Genomic DNA, 25,153 nt, shown 5'->3' with positions numbered 1-25,153 from the left:
CTATGGTGACAATTTTGATGGTAGGGAAATTGTCCTTTTGCTACCATGCCACAAAAGCCTCCTCTGCAGCCAGCGATAATTCCAGTGCAGCGAATGCAAACGCATGCGTATGTGTAGGAAACCACTGACAGCTGCTGCTGTTTTACTGCATGAGGGTGATGTGGAAAACCTTGGACAATTCCATACTGTGCGGTGTGCCAATAGCAGGGTATTACTTCATTTCCCCCTCGGAGGATGTGTGAACTTAATTGTGCAAGGCTTTGGGGGTTTTGCTTATTCTCTGTATCATCTATTTATAGTTTTAATTAGCTCTCGTTTCAGATGGGCTGGTGATAGGACTGCTATGGCTGTGGAACAGTGTAATTTTTAATTTGCTATCCCTGTGACCAAGAGGGACAGGAAGGTTTTAGAATCAACTGGCTTAGCTGGATGGCAATCCCAGGCGTTGCACGTAGTAGATACAACAGTCCGTGTTTTAAAAGGCTCTGTGTAACGTGGGAACATGTGGATAAAAGCATTTTACAGCCGTAGCACACCCAGCACTTCTCCTCGCAAGCATGTTGTCCAACATAAAACAGATCAAGCTGTGAAGGATTACGGAATAATCTTTTTTATTATTTATTTATTTTCCTGAGAACAGAAAGGTGTTGCAAGTGTTCTCACTCTGTTAGATCGAGGCCTGGATAGGAGACCAAAGTGAGGAGGAACACGTTTGACCAATGAGTAGAGAGAAGGGAGATGTTCCGAAGTGTTGCTGATGTTTGCTGTGGGGGTAAGAAGGGTACTTTTGGGCGAAGGCTCAACTGCTAAGTGGGCGTGGGAGAGATCAGGGAATGTCTGGGGAAGAATCTGGTTTGCAGAGTGCACGTGTTAGAAGAATTTTAGGCTTTTGGCTGAGCTGATGTGTTGCTATATTAATAATTTGCAGCTGTAATCTTTATACAACACTTGTTTTTCTTGATGTCAAGAGAAGGAGATGTTGCAGTCACAAAAGCAATGTATTCGGTAAATCAAGGGAGTACCACTTGTATTTTTAGGTTATTTTTAATTGATTTTCCAGTTTGAAATTACAGCACAGTTCAAACAGAGCCTGACAGCGGTACCTGCATCCACCTTCCCCCATTCAGCAATCTTCATTTGAAAATCACTAAACATGTCCTTGCTTTAAAGGACACAACCCATTCTGCTTCTTTCCTCTACCCTCATTTCCTGTTTGCCGGCATGCTCTCACCAGCACAGCTGTGGTTTCAGTCATTACTGATCTCTCAGGCACTGGGAGCATGTTTTGGTCTGGTCCCTCTTGTAGTTCTGGTTCTTGAGAAACGTTCATGTTTTTAAAGGTGCATGAATACATCTACAGGTAGAAGCTGCTTACTTTTACGTACTGTTCTCCAAATTGTGGTGAGCACGCTGTCACCAGCACTGACAGGGAGAAGATTTCTAGCTGCCGGGCATCTTTGAATATATGGCAAATACACATACTTGGACATGGATTTGGACTGAGTTTCTGAGCTTAGTGATGTATTGCTAAAAGTAGCAAGGGTTTGGTGTGTTTTTTCTGTATAGTGTGCTAATTTTTGAGGGTCTTTTTAAAAGCTATTTTAAAAATTATTATTTTGTATTTCTACAGTGCAAATGTATATATTGATAGATATTAAATTCTTCTAAATTCAATTATAGATTAAGTTAAATAGAATTGTTTAATATATGTTTAAACGTTGGCTTTTCTTAACAGTGCTTTTTCCCCCCGCTTATTACTTCAGATGGGCAACCAAATTACCCCACAAGCTTGCCAGATTCTCCTTTGTTGTTAGCTAAATCAGAGCAGGAATTCTTGTTGGATGCCACCAAAAGTGGGGGCTAACAGCATTGGTATGGCAGAATATTCTTGAATCATACATCAGTGTATGAGATAATCTTTAATGAATATTTTGCAAAGGCAAATGATTTTGAGAATTCAGTGTTAAACAAAGTGTCTAGCCATATTATCCACCTTTTTCATCACCTATGTTTGTAGTATTTTCTAGCTCTCAAGTTAATGGAAATATTTTAACCATAGGATAATATTGAATTATTGTGGAAAAAGACAAGCTGAAAATGAACCTTTGATCGTAAAATTGAACTTTTCAAATATATTGATAAAGTAATATTTGTATACAACTTTATGATCCAGTAGTAGTAGTAGTAGTAGATTTTTAGTAGTAGATATGATGTCTTTGTGCACCCCTCCTGCAAAACGTGCCTCTGAGCTTGGGAATAAATGAATGTTCTTGATGGGTTTGGCTCCTTTTGGTCTTGAAATTCCCAAGCAGTGATGCATAAAGTGTGGTAGGTGGTATGTAATTTCACAATGGTAAATGAGGTATACTACTTAGTACTTAAATTTTAAGTTGGAATTGCCCATATTAGGATTTTTATGTTGGCTTTTTTTTTTTTTTTTTGGCTACAAACCCAATATTTAATAAGTTCCATACTTGAGAAGGACTTTTTTCTTTTTTCAACTTTCAAAAATTATTTGAGCATTAGTTGATGTATGGGAAGTAATTAGGTCATTGAAACAAGACTGGTGATGTAAAGAATTTGTCTTAATGGGATGCAGAAGTGGAAGTGATACCTCTGAAAAGTTTTTGTGAATCTTTAAAATTTTTTTTGGTGATTCAGAGAGGTGAACTTTTAAGAATAAGAGTATCTTTCTCTGCAAAAATATTTGTCCAGTGTTTTTGTTTAAAATAAATCCTCTTTTGTTTGTTTAGCAGAGTTGACTCAGCTTTGGTTGGTTACCACAGTTCAACACTGTTTTTTCTTTTCCATGTGAATTTCTAGTAATTCCCAGGCTTGGTTCAGATTTTGGGGATCTTGTTGTATTGCTTCTGTTAGCTGCCTGTGGAGCTGCGCTTCTCTTCGTGGAATTTGGAAAAACATCAAACACGACTTAAGTCTTGATCCTAGTGTCCCTCAAATGTCACTCACTGCTCAAAAATCAAATAGCATGTGGTAACGCAGTGGTTGTGGACAGAAGCAAGAGATAAAAGGCCTCGCTTGTTTTAAATAGGTTATCTGATAGATGGCTACTTATGGCAAGTTAGTGCTGGTTGTATAAGCTAATAGCTGTTCAAAGATATTTTAAAAAATGAGAAAAATATTTAGAATTAAAATATGCTGCAGTGCTGGGGGAGCAAGGTCAGCGTGATAGCATTTTGTAACTGAGAGGTTACAGCTGACTGGTGAGGTTCAGCTCCTGTTTTGTGTAGCTGTAGCTGTGCAGTAGTTGGTTCTTGGTTTGTGTTGTCAGCAAAGTTGTTCTCTCACGTCTGGTTCCCCATTTGCCGCCCGCCACTGCTAATACATTTATTTTTCAGTCTCTTCGTGAAAGGTGAAAGCAGTAACTGTGTGCTTGGAGTTCTTGAGGAGCTCCGTTAATCTTCTGTGGAGTTTGGATTGGAAGGATAAGAGGCTGAGAGGATCAAATAGGTGTTGAGTTTTGGCTTGACCTTCACTTCTTTGTCTGAATTACATCCTTTACCTTGGTTGCTTTCTTTGATCCTAGTTTTCTGTTTAAGCCTGGCTTCTGCCTTTAACCACTCCAGTTCTATAGATGCAGAGTCTCCACTTGTCAGCTGGATTGTTGCTGGCTGAAGAAAATGCTTTTTTAAACAACAGTATTACAAATAAATCCAAATAAGTCTGGTTAGGAAATGAAGTAATTTGGTAGCCTCACGTAACCAAGAGCAGTACTGTACTGGAATGGAAGCACTCTAGAGTAGAGTGCATGAATCAAGATAAAATAGTGTGGGTGTTGTCTCTGCATGAATTCACCTAGTTGGTTTCCATTTAAAAGTTGATGAAACTGGAGGCATGCAAGTACAGGTGAGAAAGAAATTCAGATTAGAGTATTGACAAATTTCAACCTTAATCTGATACACTGGAGATGTTGATGAAGCCTTTGGTAAAACTTGAGTTTGCGTACACTTGAACAGCGTGTTGAAGTAATTAAAAGAAAACCAAAACTGTGGTGGCCACTGGTATCTTCATTCCTGTTTCTTGAGGTTTCATTTTTAATGTATAGTGGACCAGAAGGCATTGTTGACTGTTAGAAGTTAATTTTTTGGAATTGTGTGGACTACTTGTGTAGATAGAATGACCTGGAGAATGTTCCTTAGAAAAAATATTTTAAAGCAGTGTCGTGCAATGGATGTTTGACTTGTATTTCTTAAATAGTGTTACTGAATAGTGCCTGTGAATAATTAGAATAATTTTAGAGCTAAATTTGTTCTTTTTTTTTTTTTTTTTTTTTTTTCTAATGTCTGTCTGTGCAGGAGAAAATGGCCAAAATGGAGGTCAAGACATCACTTTTAGATGACATGATAGGAGTGGGAGATATGGTTCTTTTAGAGCCACTTAATGAAGATTCATTCATCAATAATCTGAAAAAGCGCTTTGATCACAATGAAGTATACGTGAGTATATGTTAACAAATAACATCCTACGTTGTCATTCTTTAAATGTGTGTTTGTTTGTAAGGATACACATAGACTGGATGGCTGAACATAATCTATTGTATTAGGGATATTTTAAACCTTGCTTGTGCTGTAGTCTTTCCTGTACTGCATTGTTTGCATTTGATCTTTTCCATCTGGGATATTTTTCCTTTTTCTTTTTCCCTGTTGCACAATGTGGTGGACCTCTGATCTACATACCAAACAGTTCCAGAACTGATGATGACAAGAACTTTGACGCTCCTGTTTTCAGAGGATGTTGCAGTTATAAATAATTCATTTCCAGGATGTTAGAGCAGGTTGATGTAGAAACAGTGTCTGCCTGAAATATGCTAGGGCTAGCTTAAATGTTGCCTGCTGTCTTTGATTTGCGACAAAGTTACATTTCTTAGAATGGAATAACGAGCTTGGCTATATGTGGAAGTAATCAAAATCTTCAGACATATTAGTTTCAATAGGAGAGATGTTGTGAACTGACAGTTGCCATGCAGGCTGGGAGTGAAGAGGCAAATGGTAATTCCAGTGAAGCCTTTCATTTCCTGCTTCATCTCTCTTTGTTCCATTTTTGTTAAAATGTGCACAATATTGTATCTGTTTTACTGCTGAGGCTGTGTGAACTTAATGAGTTGTAGAGACTTTCTAAGACTGCTGGTGAAAGATAAGTCTTTTAAGAGTAAAGCTGAAATATTTAAGTTAAAGTTTAGCTATGATCTGCAAGCAATTGTGTCTGGAGCTTATTACCATCAAATAGATGTGTTCTGTACTTAATTATAACTTAGCCCTCCCCTCCTTTTAATTTTTAGTGTGACTGTATTTTTCCTTCTTTACTAAGCATTTGAACCTTCCTAGTTTCATTATACTTTTTCCTTTCCATTCTCCAGTGTGGGGAGGATCTGGGTTCTTTTTGTTTGCTTCTTCTATCCTTTAGTTGTAGTCTGTGCTTTTTTACCTCTGCTCTTTGTGGTCTGCAGTATCGTTCTTCTGGAGTCATTTTCCTACTCAACCATGCCTGTTCCCCTTTCTGTAGACATTTACTTGGGGCAATACACAGTTGCACCTATCTGCTATTGTATCTTCTTCACCTACTTGCTGCTTGAATTTGGACTGACAATTTAAATTAACCAGAAAATTAAAGTAAGATGAAGACTCTCAGTATTCATTAAAATCTTGTTAGAAAAGAAACCAAACTGATCTTTATTTGTGAAAAGATTTCTTCCACAATGGTCAAAAAACCAAAATCTTCCTTGATACCTTTGAGAGTTACCTTTCCAAAAACTTACGTCTTAAATTTTCCTTGTTCCTTGAAGATGTAGTCTGTTCCCTCTTGATAACCCTTAGACGTTGATACAGGCAGGTAGATACCAGACTCCCTTTTGCTGCTCTTTCATCCTGCTTCTGGCAGGTCCTCCGTATTCAACAGCTGCAGTGGCTGTCTCTGCTGAGATTCAGAGTTTTTTTTCAGTCTAACATGTATAATTAAGCTGTTTCACATCAGTTTTAGGGTTAACTCTCTATTCCTAATACCTACAGTAAAAGTGGGTGATACTGAATCACCTCGTTCTACTTGAGCTCAAGAAGATATGAAGGAGAAGAGAAGGAAAAGGAGCTGTTTGCCTGGGGATTGAAGGAAGACATTACTACCTTGCCCAATCTTTGGGTCATATTTTAAAGTTTTTTTTTGAAGTGTTAAGGATAGAAACCTGTTCTGTGAGGGTGCCCTGGACTACACAGTCTGTTAAGAAGGATTGCTATAAATCACGTGATGGGAGTGAAATGCTAAAGATTTATTTTTTTTTTTTAACTGTAATCTAATACGGATTGCAAAGTATTTAGTTACATATTTCTTTTTAATTTAGACTGGATAGCTTTTTCTTGAAAGAGATAAGTTTGAATGACAAATGGGTAATCTTTTATTTTTATCAGCTACTACATGCTAGCTGACAAGCATGTTCAAACACAGAGTTCTTTGAGACAGTGACAGCGGAGTGTGTATTTCCCGCAGTTTCTGATTCAGCTGGGTCTGGCACTGATGTGCAATGTAATTAGCTGTACTAGGTGCTTTGGCAGGTGATAGAAGGTGTCACTTTTCTCTAGCAATGTAGGATTCTTTGCCTTGGAGGTGGGAAAGCCTGATATTTAAACATGTTCTGTTGAGAAGTGTGAACTGCTGCCAAATCCAAAGGATTTTTTTGTTTGTGTTATTTTTGATAGTGTGGGTTTTTTTTTCTTTTTTTCCTGAATCTTGTAGTTTATTGCACTATCATTTACACTTTTAATCTCCACGTTTGCTTGATCATGTGATTATTTTTTTAAGGTCTTGCAAATACTGTTTGTGAATCCACACTGTGAAGGCAAAATGTTGCGGATCTTTGCAAGTATTAAAACATTCACTGTGTCAGTGGTGGAAATAATAGATGTTTATGTCTAAGCCACATGCTGTTACCAAGTATACAAGTCACTAAGGTTGTGATGCTGTGTGGTTTTATTTACCAGATCACTCAAGGAGTAATATCTCCTGTCAGTTGAGTTCTGCTGCCCTGCAAATTTAATGCCACTATTGTGTATTTTAGAAAACTTAAAAGAGTTAACAGTTGGACCAGTGCTGATGGTAACAACCACCTCTTAAGTTTTAAATGCAAACTCCTCTCTCCCTTCTTGTTGCCACCCACTCTCTTCTCCCCAAACCTCACTCATGAAAACTACACTTTGCATTTCTGTTTTTAGACTCAGATGAGCACAATGAAGCCTTTGTTACATCTGGACGTAATGTTTGTTTTACCGTGTAACATCCGTAGTTCGCATGCTATCCCGGGGAAACCAAATTGGACTGTTAAAGAGCTACTGTTGGTGCTTAACAAAGCTGCAGATTTCTTCAGCTCTAACAAGCTACGTGAGTTGACCTCTCAGGATCCTTTTAGAGGGCGGTAGGGATGGATGTGTCCTTACACGGCTCAGCTGTGGGGTTAAGTTTACCCCTCATGTTGGTGCTCCATTGTAGGCATTACCAAAAGTTGCATCCAACTTTAAAAAACTAAGGCAAACTGAAGCCATATGAATTAAATGAAATGTTTCTATAGCAGTAAACCAGGGCTTACTCAGCATCAGTTTCTAGGCAGTTTTCTGTAGGCTGACGGCTATGTCTGTGCTACACATGTTAGTTTTAAAGCAGAGTTGCAGTTACAACCTTCAAAAAGGTTTGTTGTGAGGAATGAGACCTGTAACACGGATAGCTTTGAAAATGCTGTAAAGTTGGTCAGACGTTGCATAATCGTGTTAGCCGATCTCGATGGGTAAATGTGAGAGTCGGCTCGAGCCATCAGTGAAGAGTGCTAAATTTCTCCCCATAGCCAAAGATGACAAGATAAATGGGCTCGTTCCACTGGAAGAGAATACAATTTTTGTCTTTCTAGTCTCTTTCACGGTGGTTATGTTTGATGCTGAATGTTTGATGTTGGAGATCCTAGTGCCAGCTCCATTTACCCCTTTGAAATTCCAGATCTTGTCCGTAAGAGCTCCTGTTGCAAGAGCATTCAGATCTACATCCCCTGCCAGTGACCATCCTGGGCATGGTCACTGTAAGCCCTTCAAGAAAACTAGCTGAGTTTCATGCTGTGGTGCAAACAGGGCAATAAGACTACTCCTAACAGAGAGCAGACTACAGCTCGATTACCTGTTGTTCAGTTTTATGTGTATTTGATGGAAAGTTTAATGGACTTGGGTGTTAGGTTGCATACCACAGTGCAAAGCTGGAGGCTGTGCCTATAAAAATAAGCATGAAGGCTGGTGGAGCTGGAGTTTGGCCAGGTATTCTGCTAAAGCCCATCAGATTCTGCGGTAATCTCATGCTGAGTGGCTTTAAGGGGGAAGGGCTCATTGGGTAACACGCATGTGTTAATTGGAAATGGGGATCTTGGAGTTTAGTCATGTCTGGAAATGTCTGGGCTATGTCTGACCAAGAAAAATCTCATTAAAAAGCTGTAATTGTTTATTATATTCTTTTTGCAACTCTTAAATTTTTCATTGATAAAATTTGCATTGCTTTTTCACAAAAGTTCTTTTCTGTAGATAACAGTAACACAAGCCTGGGAGAATTTTTCTTAAACTTTACAGAGTACAATCTGTCTCGTGGGCAATGCAGTTAGTAAGTAGAAAAAAAATACAATGTTGATCATTTGAAGGTTCCAGGGAACAATTTGTGCGGTTAAAATGTGTGACCTAGAGACCACATGGAAAACTTAATACATTCATAAAATTCAATTTGTATGTCACTGATGAATTTTCACTCATTCTGTTGAACTCTGTCCCTGAACTTTTTATTTTGGTTTTTGGGTGGGTTTTTTTTTTTTTTTGGTTTGTGGGTTGTTTGGTTTTTTTTTTGGTTTTTTTTTGGTTTTTTTTTTTTTTATTTGGGTGACATATGATCAGCCAATCCAGCTCAGCAATTATTTTTCCTTTGTATTTTTTTTTGAGATGCTGACAAATGGGAGGGGGCCATCTGTCTATATGTGTATTTACAGTGACCCACGAATGGTAGAGATTTAGGATAAGTTGTATGTATCAGTCTGAAACTTGGTTTTGTGCTGGGCTTGTTTTGTGAGGCATGTGGAAGTGGCAAGGGAGGTGTGGAGAGTCTGGAGGGGAGCGGTGCTGCGTAGGCTCACAGGAGTCAGCCGTTAGAGGCCAGATATCACTTTATTCTGCTGCCCTGCACATTTTTCCCCACAGTTATGTTGTTTCTTGAAGCCTTCCCAAATTTGCGGAGGTCAACATTTTGTTCCTTACAACAAAGTGTTTGTTTGCTTTTTGTTCTTTCAGCAAAACAAAATCTTTCTCTGATGTCAGCGTTTAATTTGTATTTTCTGTGCGTGGAGTTTGTGGGCTGCTTTGGGCAGGAACAGGCTTATGGTACTGAACACATGTTGTTTTATCACTGAAACATTAAATATTTGGCATTCCAGTGTAACAACTCTGTGTTAGCTGCTGGAGGTAGCATCCTTCTGGTGGCGTGGCCATTGTGGTCTGATTGTTTCACAGGCTGAGCTGCTTCCTGTCAATTTCTATTGTTTTAATATTTTAGAGGTAGCCTTTTTGTTTCTAACTGACTTCTGACATCTGTACTGTTGATTCATCCCTTTTTCAGCTACCTTACAGTGTTTAGGGGTTTGCTGAATGGCTGTCAAGCACAGTGGCTTTATTCCTGCTGCACTCACACCTGGTGTTCCAGATGCTACATTTGGAAGAAGAGGGTGGGGGACGGAATTATGTGAATGAGACCAATTGTCCTGGTCTGCATCAGCCTTGTCTGACCATCCCTCCATATAACTCTGTTGCTGGTGTGAAGAACAGAGTTTTGTGGTATCGGGAGATGTAAATGCAGCTTGCTGGGGAAATCCTCATTGTAATCTGATTGAGTGATTGTTGAAGTTCAATTTTTATTCTCAATTTCAGTACCTTCTGATCTAGCTTAGTATGTTGTTTCTGAGGATAGATGGAGTCCTTTGTTGGGTTTTGAGGAGAGTTTTTGCCCTCTGTGGTTTCGGGTACATCCCAGCCGCACGCATGCTTGTCGGTAGCAGGTCTGTGCCTTTGCTGCTCCTGCAGCAACACGCAGAAGAGTCTGTGAGTCTGTCCCCCTGCCAGGCTTGGCTCGGCTCTGCTCTCTTGCACATCAATGTATTTACTTGTATTTGTCCATTGGTCCAGTCTGGACTGCTGGTCTTTCTTTGGGAGTTTGAGGAGGGGCAGGTGTGGTGACCGAGTCATTTCTTAAAGGTGAGATGGTTTGGGAGCCGGAGCAGAGCAGCCATCCGTCTGCCTGTGATGGGGGCTCAGGGGACCCGAGATTCCTCAGATCGCCTTCTCTTCCTCCCTCAGGGGACGCCTGCGTCGATTTGAGCGATTTTCCCAGCAGTGCCTCAACAGTTTCCCTCTTTGAGGGAAGCTACTGAGTTGTAGCAATAATATTGTTGCAGCTGCCACAGGCTAGGACCTTGAAGCCTGCTGCTTCTTGTTATCTAGATAGAAATCCTGTTGGCCCTCTGGCCCATCACATCAGCCCACTCTGGCAGAACAGACTTGGTAACTTGCCCGGAGTCAGGAGCGAAGATTTTTGCAGCCAGCAGCTTGGTTGCTTTTTACCTTGAAGTGCTTTGTGGGAGGAGAGGCACTTATCTCAAGGCAGTGCTTTGTTTCCTTTCCTTTCTGTACGGCTCCCACCAAGCTAAGCATAGCGTTTGAGGCACTTGTTTGTAGGGTTCTCTGCTATATCTGCATAAAGGAGTAGGAAAACACAGAAAATTATATGCGTGTTGTGGGCTGGGTGTAGAGGTCTTTTCCTTTCCTACGCACTCTGTTCTTTTTTGCCTCTGATGTGCCACTTTGAAGAAAGAGAGGAGGTGGGGTAGGAAATGCCTCCCATAGGGCCCCAGGGGCTGTTAGAGTGTTGGCTCTGCCCCAAAATGCTGTGTATTTCTTCACTAAGGTGACAATGACATTTTGGGCATTTACTAGAGGTTTCAGTCCACGTTATATGAAGTAAAAACACAAAAGGAAGATTAATGAAAGATTGACAAATAACAGAAATAGAGGCAAAAGCATCCAAGTGCTGTAAAAACATGGTTTTCACCCTGAAGAACATAGGGTAGCCTTGGCTGCAGCGTGGTAGGAGGCATCCCCCTCATGTTTTATTTGTACAGAAATAATTAAACATTTTAGAATGAATGCTCTTGATAATGTTTTCACCACAGGTTTCTTGGCACAGACGCTATCAGGTCTCCACCCACTGTTTGATTATAAATGCGAATCTTTATCGCTATCAAAAATGAGCAAGCACTGATGTTCTAGGGTATTTAAATACTGCCTTTAAAATTTATAATGTCTACTTTGGGTTGTCTTCCTCGTCGCTTACTTTACAGGTTTCATCTGCAATTGCATCCTATGTAGGAATTTTGTTTGTTTGTGTGAAAACATCCCAATGTAGCCAGAGAGGCGGATGGCTGAGGTGCTTAATCTGCTTCATTAATAATAACATCAGAGTCTGTCATAGTGATCGCGAGGTTAGCAGCAATATTCACTGAGCAGAGGAGCGATTTCTGTGCCCTCGAGAAACTCGGAAGAGAAACCCGGTGATCTGTGCGCACACATCCCCTTTAAATACTCGCTTCAACTTGCCGTGTGGGTGTCTTGCTCTGGCAAACGCTCTGCTCTTACTTCAGCGCTGGGATCTAAACCAGGTTGCAGGACGATTAAGAGCTTGATCCTGGCCAGTGTGGGTCACCTGGAGCTTGTTCAGACTGCTGCTGTTTCCACAGGGACCTGCAGGATCAAGCCTCTACTGAAGAATATTGTAGTGTTACGTCGGTTGCCTGTGTCCTGATTGTTTGCTTTGGGATATAGATGTGCGCTTCTGCCTTTGTGTGACCTGTCTGAGCTTTGTTTCTTGAGTCATTATATCAGCCATCAACATATTTGGTACATGACTGGGATACATATTAGTACTGAATTTTGTTGCCTCTAGCAATAAGATGGTCTTGCTTGAACTGTGCATACTGTTGCCTCAGTTTCTTCTTTTGCTTGATTTCCTCCCTCCCAAATTTCAGGAACGCATCCAGTACTTTTCTATATAGCTTTCTTTACAGTCTTTACCGTCCTATCCAGGTTTTACAAGGCTGCCTATCATGATTAATAACTGCATTAAGCACATATAATAGCTTACCAAGATTGTTGGTTTTGTTTTTTTTTTTTTCCCCTATTACAATGTACAGACTTTGTTCTAGGGTGAAAATGCTATGTCCAAGAGGGTGGTCTTGAGCAAGAGAGTTTTAATTGTCATGGGGAATAGGCTGTGTTTGTTCAGAAATCCAGTATTACATTTCTTCACTCATACAAACATAATTAGAAAGAACTCCAAATTACAGTGAAAAATATTCTGTAGTATCGGGAGAGAGAGAGACACGAAGTATGAGAGTCTGGTTTATATTTTCTGTTTACTGCAGACTAGCCTTTGGAAAAGTAAATTTTTAGCACTGGCTTCCCTTTCAGTGATGGACATAGAAATGGGTTGTCTTGTAGCTTCTCACTGGTTTTTGCAGCCTCTTTAGAGCTGATGAGGAGCTTTGGAGAGATGCTCTATTTGCTGGAAAGGACTAATGAGAGGACTCAAAGCACCTAAGTTTCTTTTGCTAACTAAGGACTAGTGCTCTGTGAGTCCAACCCTTACTGGAAATGGGAAAATCCACCCAGGAGCTCCTGTACAAGGAAATTAGACTTTGTTAGTTCCTGTTCTTTCCACTGGATCATTGCTCTTTGGGATGCTGGGGCTGTGCCCGCACAGTTGCTTGCAATTGGTACCCAGAGGCTCTGCTCGTGCTCCAAGCTCACCGAAGCACGAGGCACTGGCTGAATGCAAAGTGCAGCTGCACAGCTCGGATCACAGGTAGGGTTTATCTTGTATGTGCTGTGATGAGACAGTGCAGGCAAACCCTGGAGTGTTACAGGATGAAATCAGAGTTGGGGTTTTTTTGGGGTGTTTTTCAAGTACCCAGCCCGTGCCTCTGTGCCGAGCAATACAAACACCTGCATTGTGATACACAGTAATACAGTAAATCAAAGCCCCAGAAACAGTAATAATGGTCTAAGGTGGTTTTACTTTTAGTCTTGATGTTACCCTTTTCCTCATTCTTTTCAAACGTAGTCTTTTGCAACTTTGCACCAGAGGCAGGGTGCATTTAGCTGTTTTATTGTGGCCAACCACAATGAAAAACAAATTTGAAGACACAGCACGATTGTTCAAATAAGAGAAGATATTTTAATAAGGTACTGATCTGGTTGCTAGTGTTTATTGAAATGAGAAACTTCATTATGGAGTAATATTGCGGTGTTAAATTTGCCAGGTTCTGTTTGAGTTTCAGACAGTTCAGAAAGCTGAGAACATGTAAGCACAGGCTTCCTCTGCGTCTGCCATCTCCTTGGCCTCAGCTGTTCTGAGCGTGCAGCGGCACGTGTGCTTATGAGCTGGCAAAATCCAGAACCGCAGTAGTTCAGGCGAATGCGAATGAAAACAGTGTTATATTAGAAATATAATTTTGCATATGTCACGTTAAAAAAACCCACAAAACCATAACACAGTACTCCCCCACCCCACAAAGAGAGCAGTGCTGCCCAAGCCTTCCTTCTGGATTTGTTCCAGTAAAATGTAATCATGCTTCTCTTTGATCTTACTTTAATGTCTCACATTTCAATGAATTGTTTTAATGGCGTGATCTGAAACACTTCAGAATCCTAGGAACCCAGCACACTTGAGCATAATCAATACTAAAGAAATGTCCATTATGCATATCTGGAGTATTAAAATTGGTCTGTGTAAGTCTGAATCAGTATCCACACTAGCAATCTTATTTTTCTAGAATTTTTGTTTTCCATTTCTGTGCTCCAACATTTGAAAATGAAATAAAGAAATGAAATAAACCTTACTGGGCCCTGGAAATTTAGCTCACTTGCAGGGTACGTTAGCAGTTGGGTGTTTTACAGCGGGAGTGACTTGTGTGCAGCAGCAATTTTTTGGACTGGTACAGACTACCATGGGTAAGAAGCCATGGGTTTGTTTTTCAGAGGGCTGACAAAAGTGGTGTAGAGGACACTTCCAGAAGGTTTGCAGCAAATCTGTGTAGATGCTTAACGATTTTAAACTCTGCAGAAGGTTGCTTTGCAGAGGGTGCCACAGATCCAGAAAATCTTTTAAAGACACAAAACGGGGTGTTACAGCAGCTCCTGTGCTGCAGCCTCAGCTGCTGTTGGTAACATTCCCTGGCTTCTGCAGCAGCAATCTTCTCTCTTCTGGGCCCTTGGGGTATTGCAAGACTAACTTTGCCTGGAGGCAAAATAGCTTTATTAATATATTATATCCCAAGGTGTGAAATACTCTCCTGTAAGCTCTACTCGTGGTCTTCTAAGAGCTCCCTTTCCCGAGTTGGCCCCGTGTATCAGATTTCACTGCAGTGCTTGCACGTCCTGGCTGCAGAGGTGTTTGGGGACCTTTTGCTGGGCTCCCTGTAAGGTTTCTGCAGCCTCTTAGCTGAAAAGGTCCATGGGTGTTTTGGGCGGCTGGCCAGTTTCTGGCAATAGCTTTCCCCAGCCCTTGGCTGGGAAGGGGCTGCTGCCTGTAGGTTTCTCCCAAACAAGGGGAGCCTCGCATCGTCTTGCTATTTGAGGCCTCTTCTGAAGCCAGTCTTAGAGCTGCTTGGGTTAGAAAGGCGCAGAAGGCCTTCCAAGGCAGATACAAGCTTGAAGTAGTAGTAACATCTTGCTCCAAGTGGTTATGTTTGCATTGATGATGAGGCATCTTGAATGTTGCCTCTCCAGCAGTGCTTAGAAGTGATGCAACAAATATCATCTTTTCCAGTTGAGTTGTGATTTAGGGGTTTCCTCCTACTCAGAGTCTTAAGCCTTTTACTGAATGGGAATTAGTGGTCTGTGTTGTTTTGGTGGAGAATGCAGAATGTGTTCTCATTTGACCCGATGGAAATTTGAATGCTCTTTTCTGCAGATGAAATGTTAGTGTGTTACAGCATTCCTGTGCTACATGACAGATGTACTGATAAACGACGACTGAGAGTCCTTTTGGTTTGGGCTCTGGACAAACATGTCAAGAGGCAAAATTTGCCTTTGTGAGTTATTGCAATAAAGTAGAAATTTGAAGGAAGGAGTATTATCAAGAGTCTCTAGTTAGCAAAAATTGAGGAGATGGCAGATCTTGTCCGGACTCGCATAACAAGACTATGTCAAAGCCAAGAAAAGAAATCAGTTCTCCTGACTATATTCTGTGCGTTCATCAAAATCAGCCCATTCCTATGGGGTTTCATTTTTTTCCTTAAACAGGGAAAATGAAGGATCTCTTTAGTCCCTGGGGGGCCATGGTATGGTCTCCCGCTACTCTTGGGCGTTCTGCTTTCAGCACTGGAATGTTTCTGTTCTTGTCGCTTGCTCAAGGATTTAAGCCATTTATTTTTTTTGTTTATAATAGAGTTCTGGTGGGAAGGCAGATGTTATGTGGGAAAGCTATTTTCCGGATCTGTTTATCCCCCTTATGTGGAATCTTACAGACCACCAGTAGAAAGTAGCTATTAGGGATCAGCTTTGGGATATTGGCGTTTTTAGAAGAGGAAATGTATTAGTTCTTGTAAGCAGCTTTGCAGCAGAAACAATGACATGGCATGCTTTGGCTCAGTGTTTAAAATGGACATGATTATGTCTTTGTTTCTATGTAGTCATTTGACCTTTTGAAGTATTGGTATTTTAGGAAATGGTCTGTATTTGTTCATGTCTGACAATAAACAGCTGACTTGAATTCCCAAAATACATCGTCTAAGCAATACTTAGCTATGAAGAGATGGTTCTAAATAAATCTCATTTGAATGCCTGTATTCAAAATTTAAAAAATCAAGGTTTTCACTTTCACTCATTTTTCTTTCCCTTGGCATCTTGAGGTACTTCAAGGACCTTAGCAGTTAAATTGTATGCTATTATGGCAGCAGAATAGCTGAAAAGAGCAAGTCTTTGAGTTCCGAAGAATTCCTGTTTGAAAATATAATCTTCAAGATCTGACCTTTCTCTCCCTTCTGCTGGTACTTTCCAGCACTGGTTTCACAACAGGCTGAATTAACAAATTCTTAAGATTTAGGAGGAAACAATTTAACATATTAATGTTTTATCAGGAAAGAGTCCTATTTGGGGTATGCATGCACTTGTGAAGGCCAGAAAGCTTCTTACTCTTGGGTACCTGTTATTCTCGCCAAGAATCTGTAGGCTTGCAAGTTGCCAAAGCCATGTGTGTTGAGAGAGAAAAGTAAACACTGTAGAAAGGCAATTTTTGCGTTTTCTTCTTGTTCAGCCAAAAAGATTAGACTCCTTCCTCCTTAGGGGGAGGATGACCACAGAACTAGAACAATTTTTTTTTTTCTTATTTGAAGGAAATAACGTATAAGCATGTACTGTGGTGTGCATTTGAAAGAAGCAAAAGTCTTAATTATTTTGAGATTTTCTCAACAGTCCGTATCTGAATGCTTTTGGGGGCACTTTCCTCCCGGGTTGCGGTGTGGGGCAGGTTGGAGTTGTCCCTCTGTTGAGTTGCAGCCTGGCTGCCAAGAAGCGAGGCACCATCAGGCTTGCTCCCCCTCACAGCACTCCGCATGGGCTCTTGGTGTGAGACCAGCCTACGTCTAGGGTATTTGATCTGTTCTGGGCTTGGATGGAGAAATGTTTTGCAGGTTTCGGGCCAGTTCCAAAGGAGGGGAGAAAAAACATGCGTTGTTTAGAAATGATGAGTCTTGAGCCCAACTAGCGAAGTATTGTATTTCATCGTAGCAGCAGTTGTAGGATGAGTTGTCAGCAGTGGCCGCTTCTGTTTCATCCTGTGGATAGTAAACACTGTGAGGATGAACTACAAGAGTCTCCGGAAGCCTTGTGCCACTTGCTTTATCACTACAGTCTGGTTTGTTCAACTCTGTTTAAATGCCATGTGAGTTTGCAGCTTGCCTATGCATATGCATGCTGTGGAAGATGGGAAAACTTACTCTCTTCACAGAAAATGATGTTAGATATGAAAGAGAGGAAGGGTTACAGTACTCAGTATTGTTAATTTGTGACTGCAGCTCTGGAGGTAATTCAGTGCTCCGCTGAACCCGTTGGTGAGTAACTTGGGCTCCTTGTGCCTCTGTTCCCATTTAAAAGTGCATATTATAGCACTTCCCTGTAAGGAAAATTGGGGAATAAATCCAAGTAGTGATTGTGAGGTGCTAAGGTGTTGTGGGGAAGGAGCCATTAAAAATCGTACATCTATGTAAAAACCATTGTTTTTCTTCAGTAGTTACCAGCAAGCATAATCCAAATACCAGGAACCTGTGGCTTTTGTGTACAGCCTTTATACCTCCCAAGGAGTCCCTGGCTATTGGAAGACTGTATTTCACCAGGTGTTAGTTATTTATTTTATGGTTGTGGAAAGAGATACCGAACACTTGGGGTGTAATTAATCTTTGATCGGTACCTATAGGCAGGGTGGGATGGGGTTGTGGCATTTCTTGCCACTTGGGTGTATTTGAATGCAGCCCTTGCAGCTGGAGGAAGGCGTAGACAGCTGCGGGGCATCCGGCAGTAGGCTTGAAGAAGGCAGGTTGATTGTGTCGTGTGCCAACACGGTAATCTGTGTAGTGTATCAGTCTTTATTCAGCTTGGTGGTGAACAAGACCTAACGGAATAAAGCAACACGTTACTCTGCTTTCCAAGGGCCATGGCAAGTATTTTTAGAATCTGGAAACAAAAATTACACTTCACATCTGCTGAGGAACCATTGACTGACTTGAATTCTGACAGTAAATCTCTCTGTTGACAGAAACCTGTCAGAAGCTTTTAGCCTTCAGGTTTCTTCCCTGTGAAGCTCTTCCATGCCCAAGACTTTAAAGAGATGGTGCGAAGCTTCTCCTCAGGTCAGGGAGTGCAGTCCAACTCTGGCCTGGCCTATACATGGTTTTGTGTGAGTGCACCAGGGCTGCAGCAAAGCTCGTGTGACATTTGTCATGCAGATGGAGTTGATTCTTTGTGAACATCTGTGCCCTTTTCCCTTTCTCTCCCCCAACTGAATTAGTCACAGAAATATTGTACGATTGGGCTTTCTTGTAAAAAAAAAAAAAAAAAAAACAAAAAACAAAAAAAAAACCCAAAACCAAAACGTTCATAAGAGGCTTTCTGTTATGTAGAAATGATAACGTGGTACCCAATAGTGATTCCTGAGAGCTCTAAAAGGTGTTTCAGAGTGTATGTACATTCATTGCTACAATCAGGCTTTTTGTTTGTTTCTGCATAAGGATTAAATGGGAGAATAATATATAAGCAGCAAAAGTATGTTAAAAAGAAAAATCCATTATTTTTTTTTTTTTGTTTCCTTCAACAGACATACATTGGCAGCGTGGTGATATCAATAAACCCCTACAGATCTCTACCCATTTATACTCCAGAGAAAGTTGAAGAATACAGAAACCGAAACTTTTATGAACTCAGTCCTCACATGTAAGTACAGTGAAGAAGTTGTAGTTTTTGTTTTCTCCTGAAACAGATGGTGCCAGCTGTCTCTCTCAACAAAAGGTCTATGTTGGTTAAAGCAAACAAAATCAAAATCACACCACCACTCCTCCAAAGTGAATTTTTATTAGTTCATTCTTTTTTAAAAGAGAAGTCAAGATGAGTTACTCTTTCTCTTTCATGTATTTAGATCCCGGTGTGTGCATTTCAGAACACTTTCCCGTAATTGTTAGCAGTAGTGTTTATTACTGCACTGTAAAGTTAAGTAGTCTGTTTTTGAGGAAATCTGTTTCTTTCAAAGTCCAGATTGCCTTGTCAAAGCCTCGAGGCATTAAAAATGTTTGAGTCGTATAATGTTACTTTTGATATCTGAAACTCTCAATTTCTCTTTGCACAATGCAAAAAATGAGCAAACCCTCGTGATGAATGCAGAAACATATTGGATATGTCTGAATGGTAACTGTAGGAAAGTAAAAACTTTGTCTCCTCACCTCTGTGCTGGATGGAAATGAGCCCATTTGAAGAGGGCAGAGTGCCATAAATATATAATGCCAGTTTTAAAGCTAAAATATATAGCATATTTACAGGCATATAATATTGCAAAATATTATTTGCATATGTTGTAAATTCCAAGTCTAAACTTAAGAATAGAAGGCTGGGAAATAGGTGTAATCTCTTATTCTGACTTTCATTCACGTTCTGTAATTCTTCTACAGGGATGCAAAGAAGTCAAAGGCCTTGCCTTGTGGTTATAGAGGTCTGACATGGCCTGTGTTATCTGGGCCTGGTCAGAGTTACTGAGAGTAATGGACCGTGGTCAAGCCCTGTCTGTAACAGGACAAGACTTTGATCACAGGTGTGGGTGGTATGGCTGAAAATGAGACATTCTGTGTTCAAGGTCTGTGTGTTGTGGTAATCGTTTTATCTTGTTAGACATCCTAGCAGTGAGCTTAAAGCCAGCTGTTCCTCTTCTGTGCACGATGCTGGGATAGGGAAGTGTTTCCAATGTGCTGTGAGGTTGCCACCTGACTTTGCAGTCCCATACTGAGGAGACTGCCCTGAGTGATCAGTGATTGGATGAGTGTCTAAGCACGACTGTAAATTTGTGCATCTTCCTTCAGGGTTAGCTTTTAGGTTAAAAGGAACTTGGGAATGGAAAGAGTTCTGGAAGTTATTTTGTTCTGATTGATTTTTTTTTTTTGCCTTTACACTTCATCTGTAACTTTCCCACATACGTTAGCTGGCAAGCAGCCAGTTAATCAGATCAAATAATCTTCTGGTAGTTCTTGGCTCTCTTGGATCTGAACTCTGGCTATGTTCAGGTTTTCTTTCTTCACAGTTTCGTTTAGTGAGCACGGTTGCTTGCTAAATTAAAACAGTTGCTTGCTAAAAAAACTTTCTGCTCTGCTAACTTTGTTCAGTTGCGTAAATTTGCTGTCATATGATGGAGGATTTTAAAAATAAAATCTGGGAGTTTGACAAAGTCAGTGCTGTGTACTTGGTTACATGTTGAATCACATACACAGTAATATATTGATATCTGCATTTTTCCATCTTGAGAGATGATTTTCCAGAATAGAAATGGTCAACAGTCATTCTTGCATGTATTATGAGAGTCTTAACCTTGGTAGAAAAATGTTTTGTAAACACCACTCATCACTAATGACGATAATTGTACGGTCAGGCTGCCATCTCAGAGCAAGAACTTCTGGAGTCTGAACACTTGAAATCCACTTTAAGAGCAGTAGTTCGAAGTGAGAAAATGTTGAGGTTTAACTTATGTCAGGAGATCTCAACTACATGATAGTAATAGATTTTTCCTTGCAAGTTTGGATAGAGTGCTGAGTCATGAAATGTGCAAGACTAATTTGTCTTGGACAGATACGATCTCTCCACAAATTTTCTTTATTCGGTATTGCTTATGTATGAAAATTTTGTCTTCTGACACCTGCTAAGTAGAAAACATACCTTCAAAAATACAGGATTACAAAATAATCTTTATTATGCTTTCTTTTACAGATAGTGTTTCATTTTCAAGCTGTAGGTATATTAAATTATCTTACTTTATGGTGACCTTGCTTCCCTTCCCACCTGTCTGTAGATGCTTATGAAAACTGTAGAATCAAGAGTCACTTTTGTCTCTGATAAAATTGGTAAACTTCCCACCATCTTTAAAATAGACTTCTAAAATATTCTAGGTATCTACAATAAGCGCTACGCAGGCAGCATTGTGCCACTTCTGACAAGCCTAAACGACTTTCCATCCCCTTTAATATACAGTGCTGTAGCCTAAGGGTTCATGCCAGTCCACTTGTGAACACAGAGCTGGTACTTGGATGCTGGTTAGTAGACCATGAGGTGAGCTTACAGGGTGACTGCGTGGTCCTGCTGCAGCCTACCACGCTGGTCAGCGCAGGCCAAGAACTGGGTTTGGGACAGAGCCTGCATCATCCCAGCCATGGAGCTTGCAGCTAATTCTAGGGTTGACTGATCTTGGGAGTAGGAGGCCACTGTTAAAAACAGGGTTCAGGCATATCTGGAGAGGTTGCTACACTTCCACAGAGAACTTGCAATCTTCAGGGTGGGTTTTTGTTTTTTTTTTTTTCTTGTTTTTTTTTTTTTTTTTTTAGCTGCTCAGGAACTTTAATGAAGAGATGCTGTGAAACAAACTGCAATTTGTGGTGTTTCTTCTGATGTGAGGGTAAAAAAACCCCACATTGATTTGTGGATTTTTTCTTTAATGTGTAAATTTCTGTTGAGCCATGGCCTCTTCAGAAGAATTGGTTGTGGGTAAACTCACTGTAGCATTTAAGTGTGCTTTGGGAAAAGGCTTTTGGTTCCTGTTGTGTAATCCTGAGCAAAGCAAAACTCTTCACTGTTTATAAGGAAACTAATCATAGAATCATAGAATGGTTAGGGTTGGAAGGGACCTTCAAAGGTCATCTAGTCCAACCCCCCTGCAAGGAGCAGGGACATCTCCGACTAGATCAGGTTGCTCAGAGCCTCATCCAACCTGGCCTTGAACATTTTCAGGGATGAGGCATCTACCACCTAATGTATATGACTTGAAAAGCGTGTCTAGAAATAAAATGATACATAGTGTGTTTCTTATTTCAGCATTTCCTTTCTACAAATAATCAAATTTTGTAACTAGTGCTAGCTAGAAAATGCAAACAATTTCTTGCAAAAAATTTCTAGCAGTGGTTTGATTTGAGATTCTGATAGAAACCAAGTCTGGCACCAAAACTCTTCTGTCAGAAATAGATGTGCTGTCACCTGTTAGCATGGTAGCTCATGTTCTCCAAGGTCTGTTATTTTGGAGAGAACCTGCAGGTTTGGGAATCACAGATTTTAAGTGTCATGTCTCTGGAGCCAGGCTGCTGTGGGACATTCTCAGAGCTCTGGCTCTGTGTGGGAGCTCCTGGGAAATTAGGAATCTAAATAATGTTTTTGCTTATTTTCCGGTAGTTTTGTGTGAGCTTCTGTCTATGCTGGAGGTAAGTGCAAGCGTTTGGATGCGACGGATTGGTATAGGGAGGGCTTGCTTGAGAATGCTAGCAGTTCCAGTAAAATAGCAGGCTTGGTGAGCAAATGAAAACAGAAGGAAAACGAGAGAGAAATAAGTGATAACATGAAGGAAATCCATACGTAGAGGTTTTTTTTCCATGTATGGTCATTGGAGGAAGCGTGTGGTAATGGGAATGACAATGTGTTCATATGTTTTCTTAGCCCTGATCTGAAAGGCGAGGGAGTGAACACCTAGTCATCTGCTTTGTGTTTCCTCAAGAGCGTCTGCGAGAGTGACTGACGCTTTCAGTGACGCTAGTTAATACTTAATTGCAGGCTTTGGGTGGGTTGGTTTTTTTTGGTTTTTTTTTTTTTAGTGTTCTTTGGAAACTATAGAGTAAGGCCATGGACACGTTTTGAATGGGTGCCCAAACTGAATTTCTGGGAGGAAGTTTCTGGTCAGGTGATTTTGGGTCATGTTATACCTGATAAAATTTGATCAAAGAGATTTTATTTTAAGAGTTCTTTCCTCTCTAAATACACTACAATTGTTGTGGGACCATGTAATAAAGTGTTACTTTCCTAGACCTCCTCAATGCTTATTTTCATAGTCTGTGGCTATTTGCATAGCTGTAATAGGAAGTTTACAAAACTTTTTAATTGTTTTTTTTTTTTTCAATGTTTTGTTAATTTTGCTGGCTTTGTTTTTATCTGCAAGGCAGGATCAAACTTGTCTCTGACTTGACAGGGCAGAGTATGACATTTCAGTGTACAAACAGTTTGCTGCTTGATTTGTGCAGTCCTTACGCTTCTGTTCTGCTCTTTCAGTTGATGTAATTACTATTTCAGTTGGTGTAATTGCTGTTTTCCTTATCTTGTGAGTAACCTAGATATGAGAGAGAACCAGGCTGTCTATCTTGTTAATTTACATTGACTTCTGCCAGTGATAAAGGCAGCTGCTGGCATCTTCAAAGTGAAGGCAATAGGAAATAAAGAGCTTATCATGCCATTTATTTGTACCCATTGTGTATCACCTTCCTACCAGTAACAGATTTGCTTTAAGGGATTGCAGGGTAGGAGATGCAAGAAAGCGCCTATCTTAACGTCGGCTCCTGGCTACTAGCAGCTCTCCGTCTCTGGGCGGTAGGGTGGCATGTGGCTTTTTGCTCCCCTTCGTGCTCTGCAACGCCTTACCTGCTTGCTTTAGAAGAATCAAATATTTAGAAGAGTCAAGTATTTCTGAAGAGATGACAGCTTTGCATTAAAAGCTTTTGAATTTAGAGTGGCTTAAACTTTTGCAGGCAACTTCTGGAAACCAGCTTGCCTTTGTGTAGGATACAAACAGAAAGGTATCAAATTGATGCCGATTAAAATGCAAAAATGAGGAACTTATTAATGTTCCCCATTTCAGTGATAATCATGTTAATTATTGAGACAAGCCATTATCCTTTGATATCTGCAATTACGTTGACAATAGGTGCAATTTGGTATTTCCTTTTCAAGTTTTGAGCCAACGTAAGCAGTGAATATAGAAGTTGTATTTTTGCTTCTGGCTTTTTTTGCTGGTATTCCAGGATTGCATGTCTTCTGAAACACCAAGGTTACAGTAACTCTTTTTCCTCCTTGATTTAAAGCAAATATTTTTGTCTGAAGGGCATGATAAAGTCCCAGCTGTGAAGGAAAGTTTTTGCCTATATATTAAACTATACTTTTCCCCATAGGTACCCAGAAGCTGTCTCTACTTGTTGAAGAAGGGGATGGTGAAGGGGGAGGTGGTGGTGGGTGGATGGGAGCCTGTGCCATAGTTCAGTGTCCTTCATTGCCCTAGTGTGTTTATTTTAGCATTTGCTTTTCAGTTTGTCCTTTCCTCATCTTCATTTACTTTTGTTTTGGGTTTTTTTGAGCTGTTTGGTTGGGGGTTTTTTTGTTTGGGTTTTTTTTTGGGTTTTTTTTTGTTTTTTTTTTAAATCCTCCCCCTATACCTTGCAGTATCCTCTTTTTACAGACCTTTTGTTCTTACTCCTAATAACTCCTGACTTCTCCAGAGACTCAGTCTTTGGACTTGTTCATGTGGCTCAGCAGAGTGCCTCTTCCAGAAGATATTTATAGCCAAGGGAAGATGGTCACTTCAGAGGTTAGTTGGAAAATTAACCGCTGGGCAGGGAGGGAACATCTATGGCTGACAGAAATCATAAATAGCAATTAGGGAGGACTGCCAGTACCTAATTGTTAAACCCATGCTAGGAATGAGTTGAAAGAAAAAGGGGTGGGGAGGGTGGGAAAATCCTGCAGAGAATATTGAAGTCTTGTTTTGGAAGGGGTCAGGCTTTTTGCCTTGTTAACCTCTGTAGTGAGGCAGTACTGGATATGGTGTATCGTGAATGTAAATCCCTCAAGAATACAGATGAAAAGGGGATGAAGCAGCACACTTGCTTCAAGAGTCAGAAGGACTTCATGCCTGAGAAGAGCTGCTTCTATTGCAGTCTACTGGCACACCGCCCATGGGATGCACAGTTTCCTAAATTGGATGCTTGGTAGAAGACCTCAGAAGTCCTTCCAAGAAAAGAGAGTTTTGAGGAAGACAGTTGTGGTGTGGCTGTATTGACATGGCCATCTGATTCTCTGAAGAGTGTTTTGAAAGTGATTTGTGAACTTGAAGGCTTAGAGTATGTATGCTTTAGCAAGGTTTCTCTTGCGTACAACAGTAAACTTAGCTTTCTTCTGAAATTTGAGCAGGGCTATTTTGGATAGCACATAATGCAGCCATCTTGCCCCAGTGCTTCAGAGGTGAATATAGTCTTATTGACAAGAACAGTGGTGACTTGTTTCCTACCAGTATTGATTGCACGGTATTTTGTAATAATGCATGATAATAGAGGAACTGATTTATAGAAGGACACGCGGTTGTAAAGAGGCTAAAAAAAATGCACCAAACATCCAAGAAGTATAAACAGCATGGAAAAGCAGTGTATAGATGAAAATTGTGCTTTAGTTTAATTTTTAAAATGGTCTGGAGTGACATTTAGACTGCGTTCCAAAGTTCACTGGAACGAGCCTTTCCGACGGTCTAAGTAGCGCTG

General features: G+C 40.5%; 1 protein-coding gene across 4 annotated transcripts in view; it reads left to right on the top strand.

Annotated features, from left to right (window-relative positions):
- The window catches only part of MYO1B (myosin IB), a 110,475-nt gene that overhangs the window by 11,932 nt on the left and 73,390 nt on the right, over positions 1-25,153 (top strand). For all 4 annotated transcript variants that reach the window (XM_086750891.1, XM_086750889.1, XM_086750890.1 and 1 more), the window contains exons 2-3: positions 4,317-4,457; positions 18,439-18,554. In XM_086750891.1, the coding sequence (XP_086607017.1) occupies positions 4,323-4,457; positions 18,439-18,554 (251 nt within the window). In that variant the 5' untranslated portion in view covers positions 4,317-4,322. The remainder of the gene's footprint in view (positions 1-4,316; positions 4,458-18,438; positions 18,555-25,153) is intronic.

Source organism: Chlamydotis macqueenii, chromosome 6, assembly GCF_036417535.1.
Source record: "Chlamydotis macqueenii isolate bChlMac1 chromosome 6, bChlMac1.mat, whole genome shotgun sequence".
Lineage (NCBI taxonomy): Eukaryota > Metazoa > Chordata > Aves > Otidiformes > Otididae > Chlamydotis > Chlamydotis macqueenii.
Note: the sequence above shows the minus strand (reverse complement) of the source record. Positions and strands in the feature narration are given on the sequence as shown.